This window comes from Ciona intestinalis, chromosome 12, assembly GCF_000224145.3.
Source record: "Ciona intestinalis chromosome 12, KH, whole genome shotgun sequence".
Classification (NCBI taxonomy): Eukaryota; Metazoa; Chordata; class Ascidiacea; order Phlebobranchia; family Cionidae; genus Ciona; species Ciona intestinalis.
Window position 1 is genome coordinate 2,249,376 of NC_020177.2, and position 7,430 is coordinate 2,256,805.

General features: G+C 31.7%; 1 protein-coding gene across 11 annotated transcripts in view; it reads left to right on the forward strand.

Moving 5' to 3' along the window:
* Positions 1 to 7,430, forward strand: part of LOC100180458 (kelch-like protein 12) — a 23,621-nt gene that overhangs the window by 13,385 nt on the left and 2,806 nt on the right. For 3 of the 11 annotated variants that reach the window (XM_026837258.1, XM_026837265.1, XM_026837264.1), the window contains exons 1-9: positions 2,547 to 2,781; positions 2,843 to 2,996; positions 3,048 to 3,265; positions 3,696 to 3,842; positions 3,899 to 3,989; positions 4,743 to 4,831; positions 5,366 to 5,582; positions 6,014 to 6,151; positions 6,596 to 6,754. In XM_026837258.1, the coding sequence (XP_026693059.1) occupies positions 2,572 to 2,781; positions 2,843 to 2,996; positions 3,048 to 3,265; positions 3,696 to 3,842; positions 3,899 to 3,989; positions 4,743 to 4,831; positions 5,366 to 5,582; positions 6,014 to 6,151; positions 6,596 to 6,754 (1,423 nt within the window). In that variant the 5' untranslated portion in view covers positions 2,547 to 2,571. Of the gene's footprint in view, positions 1 to 2,546; positions 2,782 to 2,842; positions 2,997 to 3,047; positions 3,266 to 3,695; positions 3,843 to 3,898; positions 3,990 to 4,739; positions 4,832 to 5,365; positions 5,583 to 6,013; positions 6,152 to 6,595; positions 6,755 to 7,430 lie in introns of those variants that run through there. The other 8 variants (XM_018814501.2, XM_026837261.1, XM_018814503.2 and 5 more) reach the window with 8 other exon arrangements.

Here is a 7,430-nt window from a genome sequence, read left to right on the forward strand (position 1 = left end):
CCTGATTCGGGTTAAGACCCTCATACTTGTTTGTATTCTGAACCCTTCCCCGCACTTTTTTGAAGAAAATGATGTTTCATTTTTTAGGTATTACGTAGCGCTATAACATATTCGAAGCTGGATCGGGAGAAAATTCTATAAATATGTTTTTATGACGAATATTAATATTCAGTTATAAAAAAAAGTTAAAATTAATTGTTTTTTCGATGGGGATAACATGCTAGTGACCTACATAGATGTATGCATAAGTTATATTTTCGCAAAAAAAATCAAAAATATAATATTTATATGATTCAAGTTATGATCATACTTTTTTATATTTAACATCTATCCCCGCACTTTTTTAAAGAAAATAATGTTTCATATTTTAGGTATCACTTGGCGCTATAACATATTCGAAGCTTGATCGGGAGAAAATTCTATAAATATGTTTTTATGACGAATATTAATATTCATAATTAATATTTTTTCGAATTTTAAAGTTTTCATTTTAGAATCGGTACCGCTGGGGTCTAGTTAGTACAGTGTCCAAATTTTAGGTTGGTGGCACCAGTAAAAGGTATCGAAAATGGCCGCTAGAATATCTGTATTCTAGGATCACCTTGGTCTGTTATTAGATCTAAGTGTTATACAACCTACTTTTACAATGACTGTTATAATTGTGCTATTAATTTTCACATATAGTTATAATTAAGGTTACAGTGTGCGTCTCACTTTTTATGCTTATCTTTGCTATGTATCTTAACATTATTTTTACATGGAGTTTGCGGCGGAAGTAAACATATGATAATGATATAACCTTTATATTTTATTCTCTTTTATTTTGCAATGCCAGTTGCATCGGGCTTTTATTCTGTAACCCTTATCCGCTAATACCTAGCCGTGTACCAATAGGCGTTGATTTAGGGGTGCACGGGGTGCAGCTGCACCCCAAATTACAAAGATGGTGCAATAATGTCATTTTGCACCCCAGTCTGAATTTGTGTATACCGTTTAATTGAAGAATATTTACCACAAATTCGCCACTATTGCGTGGATATAAAGTTGTTACATAGAAATAAATTATGATGTAACACTTGTGCTTCTGATGAAAACTTTGTTTTTACCGTAAATGTTTAACATGGTGATAGTTTCGTCACTTTCGTGCGTGTTTCAAGTAGAAATGTTCACGGCACTCCGGCTTTGATCAGGAAAGACAAAACATGATTGACACGCTTTTAATTTAATTTAATTCGTGCGCTATGATCAGGAACGCAAGAGAAATCGTTGGCTAATAGCCAAAAAGCGCTGTTTGTGGGGTTCGTTTATTAAAAGTATATGCTAAATGCTAAAACAGGACTGCGCGAATTTAGTAATTTTAACATTACTTTAGTAAGTTGTATGTTTTAAATAGTGATTGTAAAATTATATAGTTTCACAGTAATTTAAAACTAAAGACTATTTTGTTTTAATTGTGATGCATTCGTTTAACGGTTTGCCCAGTTATAAGTTACGATTCCTTGTTGATGATTCCAATATAAACCAATATATTAGCTTAGTATGTAGTGAAAGCGGCACACCAACACGGGGCTAGTTATAGCGGGAAATATTGGCTTCAAAACGCACCAGTTTTCGATTTATAAAACTGCCAGAAAAATTGAATTTGTTTTTACATCCCTTTGCGGACGTGTACATTAATAGAGCATTTCTTTATTCTCGGTCATGAGAAGACGCAGGCACTATTTAGAAATAAAAGAATACTATTTCATTATACAAGGTAGTGAGCAGACTCGGGCGCGATTAATACGAAACATTAACTTAGTAAACAGTTTCTACAAACGTAAGTTTTTATAAAAGTATAACTGTAGTACCAAGAGCATTTGTAGTTTTTATTGAAAGCAGAAATTTAATTTGTTTTCAAGCTCCTACATGCTAAATAATGAACAAGTGAATTGCTATGTCAAATCAATTATGTCGAATCAATTGCCAGGTCAAACAATCGCTATTATGATGCAACGAATCCACGTGTGAATCCTTACAATTTCGTAACAAACTTTCTGCTTGGCTGAGAAAAATATTGTAAATATAAAGCAGCAATACTTCTGTGACATATTTAGGTTGTTGATTATCGCCTGCTTAAGGGCTAAAATTATTTATTTTACATGCAACTGAGAAAAACGCACAGCCAAGTTTATCTTGCTAATTCCCAACCGATAGAATATAAATCCATTGACGTCATAGATCCAATGATGTCATAGTCAACGCGCACGTTGTTCAGCGAAAATTGGTGCACCCCAAAATTGACAAAGATTATTAAAAAATCGACGCCTATGCATGTACCCCTAACTCGTGTTGATCACAAAAATAATTTTTTTAAAATTACATAAAGGAAAAAGTGGAAAGAAAAAGGTTTATTGCTTTAATTATCTACAAATAATAATTTTCTAGTAGGTGCTACTCTTGTAGGCATAGGCCATAACTTAAACATACTGGTTTATTTTATATTATAAATTTTATATTGAATATATTTACCAAAACAGTTGATCATAATTTTAGTTAATTTGTAGGTAAGATAAAATAGAAATCCCAGAAATGTCATTTTCTATCTGTGGAACATGTTCAGTTGAAGAACAAACTCACAATATTGATCATGCATCTGATCTTCTTCAATTTGCTAACGAGTCACGACAAGATGGTTGTTTTAATGACATCATCATTCGTGTTGGAGAGAAAAACATTCCAGCAAACAAGATGGTTCTTTCTTGCTATTCTAAATATTTCAACACCATGTTTAAATCTGAGGTAGTTTGCTGCTGCTGCTTACTTTAGTACAGTATAAGTTATAAACATAATATTATTACAGATGAAAGAAAAGTATAAAGATGTTGTGGATGTTCATGGTGTAGATGCGGAAAGTGTAGAGAAACTTGTTGATTTTATGTACACAGGAAAAATCAACATCAACACCAACAATGTGTGCGACCTTCTTGCAGTTTCTGATTTTCTACAAATACTTTGTATGTATAACTTGTTTGTTTTTTATTTACCAGTACACGATGTATTTTTAGCTGTCAGAAAACTTTGCATTGAGTATTTGTTTACAACAATCACGCAACAAAATTGCTTTACGATTCAAGCTTTGGCCAATTGCTTCACTATTCCTCAACTAACTGAGAAATTCAACAACTTTATTGTTGAAAATTATCAACAAGTTGTTTCTGGTGATCATTTTAAGAAACTTTCAAAAGATGATGTCATCAAGTTAATACAATCAACAAATAACAAGGTAGCCCTATTAGTTATGCCTTATGAATATTTTTATAGGGGTAGAGTGTAGCATAATGTAGAATATCGTAAGGCTCGGCGCTCAACCCAGTTTTCAGCCGAGCGTCAAAAAAGGAGACGCTTGGGCATGAGCTTTTGAGTTCGGGCTCGGCTCAGCACATCCCTAGTAAGGTCTACAGTTTGGCATAGCTACCGTAGCCGATAAATGTCTCAAAAAACTTACTCTTCCTGTGTGATAAAACAATATTAAAATAAACTGTTTTACATTGGTTTTACCAAATTACGACTGGATTATTAACTATATAAATGTATTTTTATTGTTGGAATTAGATAAAAATTGGTGAATGTGCTAATTTAAAACCTATGCTATTGTGCCAAAATATGAAGAAATGTGTTTCTAGTTTAAAAAAGGACACTCATATATTTATCAGGTTTCTTCAGATTTGGTTTACACTGCTGTTATAAACTGGGTGAAGTTCGATTTGGCTTCAAATGAAAGTTACTTGAGTGAACTTTTCAAATTTGTTGATCTTGGTGAAATGTCCCCAAAGATGCTTGAAGATGTGGTCTCTGTTGAGGTAAACAATCAAAATTGAGTTTATCGCTGATGATAAACAAATTTATATACTTTTAGCCACTTGTTCGAAAACTGGATGATCTGGGTTGGGCGTTCCATGATGCTGTGGTGCAACGTGCAAAGGGAATGGGTGAAGTAAACTATGCCGGTATCTGTGTTTAAAATATTTAACTGTTTTGTAATTTATTGTGATATTTTGGCTTTTTGATTTGTGTAAATATTAAAGGGTATCAACTATCTATTTCATTAGAGTACCAAAACATTGATTGTATATTTTAGTTTATGCTTAATATGGGGACATACTAACATACAAAGCAAATAGGTTTTGACTTGTTTGCTACAAGACATTAAATGTTGTGGTCTTTAAAATTCACTGCTGACATCATTAGGAATAAATAGTTTTGTGTAGATGCAATCTGTGAGGTCATTTAGCAGCTATCAGTAAAACTAACAAACTGATCAAAGTGGGCTATAGTCATTTAGTTTGTGAATGCAAACAGTATTAGATAGTTTAGCACTTTATGTGAACTTGGTTTGCGTAAAACCATCTGATTAATAATCGACTATTACATTTTTATACTAAATTATTGTTTGTGGTATTAAAAACCAAGCTGCTAAACAAAGTCACTAATCACCCGAAAAACGATTTAATGTTAGAAGTAGCCAGCAGCCAGCTTTAAAGTGCAATTTAAAAAATATTTATTTTTCAACGAATACTTTCGTTTTTCGAATATTACGTTTTGTTGTGATCAAATATTTATAGTTGGGCAAGCATATTTAACACTTTGCTTTCTCATATTTGATGGAGTTCTGTCATAACTTGAATATTTTGTGTTTTCATAAGAATTGTTTAGTGTATAATCATTTTGTTTAAATCTTTATTCCTTGTTTTATTATTCAGAGGAATCCCTCATATCACTTGGTGGTAGAACAAGTTTAACCAAAGTAACAAAGTTTGACTTAGAAACAAAACAATGGATTCAACTTCCAGTAAGTTAAACGTATGTTTCATAATACTTAAAAAATAGTGAGTCTGTTGTTGAACATATGGTGCATGAAGATTTAAAAGTTTAGAGCTGATTATATAGGACATTATACAATATGCTGTTAGTTGTGCTTTAATATATATTAGGGTGGGGAAAGATAGGAGTCCTATCATAAGACACTTTTAGCACAAAATATTCAAATATCCTGATCTTGTTTTTAACAATTAACAACGGTCTATGAGAGTCGTGAGGATACGATTTTATAATTATTCGAATTTTCTTTGTTTACAACCAAATGAGAAGAGAAAATAGAATGATAGTGTCCCACCCCACCCTATTATATAAAAGTTATTTTAGTGTAATAAATGAAACTTTCTGTAAATAATACTAGTCTGGGAGTCAGCACTTTTTTCGCATTAACAAACCTAATTTTTAACACGAGCAAACAATTTATTAAAAGACAATGGTACAACAGGTACCTTGGGGATATTAGCCAATTTCTCTAGTTGTAAGTGGTGAGATGCAAATTAAGTGTTAGATTTATTTTCAGGATTTACCCGTTGGTCGACAAGTAGCAGCAGCTGTTGTCATCGATGATGTTCTGTATCATCTTGCAGGAGAGTTACAAACTGATGGTGATGAAATAGCAACTAAAATTGTATATCGAATGGAATTAAAGGAGAAAGTTTTAAAATGGGAGAAAATAGCTTCAATGAATGTTAAGAGATATATGTTTGGTGCTGCTGTTATAAATGGTGAGTTTAAATTGATGTCATGTTGGGAAAATGCAGAAATTCGTTAACAAAATTATATTGTGGCAATTATTTTTCAAATTAAAATTAACAAATGAAAATATGTTGTTAAAATACCTGAAACTGCCCTAATGTGCTGAATTTGCTTTAACTTAAAAATTACATAAATTTGGAAGTATACATGAAAGGTTTTTTTAACCAAGAATTTGAAAAACATTATTTTTGCTACTATACAATTCTCTGTTTTGTTCGTTAAAAAAATAGTTGCAATTTTGTGTTTGTTACTACTTACGTCTGGATATTTTCAGAAACTTTGGGGGAGAAATGGAAATACGAGTATGTGTGTTTGATTTTCATGTTAATTTCTGTGATATTATAAATTCATTGCTTTTGCTGTTTGTATAATCCATAACACTAAACTGTTTATAACATAGGTGTCATCTTTGTATTTGGTGGAGCTGAATATAGCCCTATTTCATCTGGAGAATCTTATATTGTTCCACTTAACAAGTGGATTCAACTCAAACCAATGAAGATTGCCAGATATGGTCATTGTTTGGTTGCTCACAATGGTTAGATATTAGGATAAACATTACTACATTGGGGCAACCAATAATTATTGGGCACGTGTGTGCTTTTTTCTGACACAGTTGTAAAAGTTCGAGCCAATACCTAAACTTTAAAAAGTCATATTTATTCTGTAAAACCACCTAATTTTGCCAGTTACTTAAATTACATGCGGTAATTAGCTAAATCGCAGAACTGTCTTGTATGCATACAGCTTTTATCTTAAACTATTGGTCTAAATCTAAACCTTTTTAACCTGTATAACTTTTATTTATATAATTATTTTTGTATCTTTTACCTAAACCAATGATAATAACAGTGTCAAAATTTTATATAGTTGTACCACACATAGATCTTAAGACTGAACTATAAAGTTTTACAATTGTTTATTTTGAATGACGTTTGGGTAAATCTTCATTATTTTAAGCTATGTTCTATATATTGACCAGGATATTTATATTCACTTGGTGGATATGATGGGAAACAAGAATTATGTTCAGTTGAACGATATGATCCATCATCAGATGAGTGGAAAGATGTTGCTTCAATGAAAACACCACGTGGTTGTTTTACTGCTGTTGTGCTTAACAATGCTATTTATGCTATAGGTGGGTATTATTGTGGAGCTGTTATAATGTTTTTTTCTTACAATAAACATATGAGATTCAGTAATATTCAAATTTTAAGTTTTTGGGTTGTTGGTATTTAAAATTCCTAATAGTTTTAACCCTTTGGGGACGAGATATATTTTAACAAATTTTCCATTTTTGACCGACTGTCACATATTGCTCCCTAGGGCCACAGGTGTTTGTGCTGGCGAAAAATGACCAATTAGACTTTTGTTCTTTGGAAAAATTGCTACAAGATTGTATTTTGATTTTTTTGATGACGTCATTAAATTTTGAATGACATCATCAGAAATCTTGTATTTATGTGTAATTAGGGTTTTTAGGTAAAAATTACATAAGGAATCTATTGAAAAGTTGATTCCTGGTTTGTTTACTACCCAACTAAAATGATTGTTTGAACTGGTGATGTCAAAGGGATCAATTACGTCACTTATAACCTGGTGACGTCATTTTTTGAAAGCTCATTTTCGCTAAAATCCTAACAAAACTTGCCAAAAACATTTTATTATGAATTTAAAGGTAGAAACAACATGTAGAAGCAAAATGAGGTTAGATAAATACACACAAAAACATTTTTTATGTCACAAATTGTTTCATTAATACCTAAAAAACTTGTAGAAACAGCTGACATAGCTGTTTTTACGCAAAACCACAT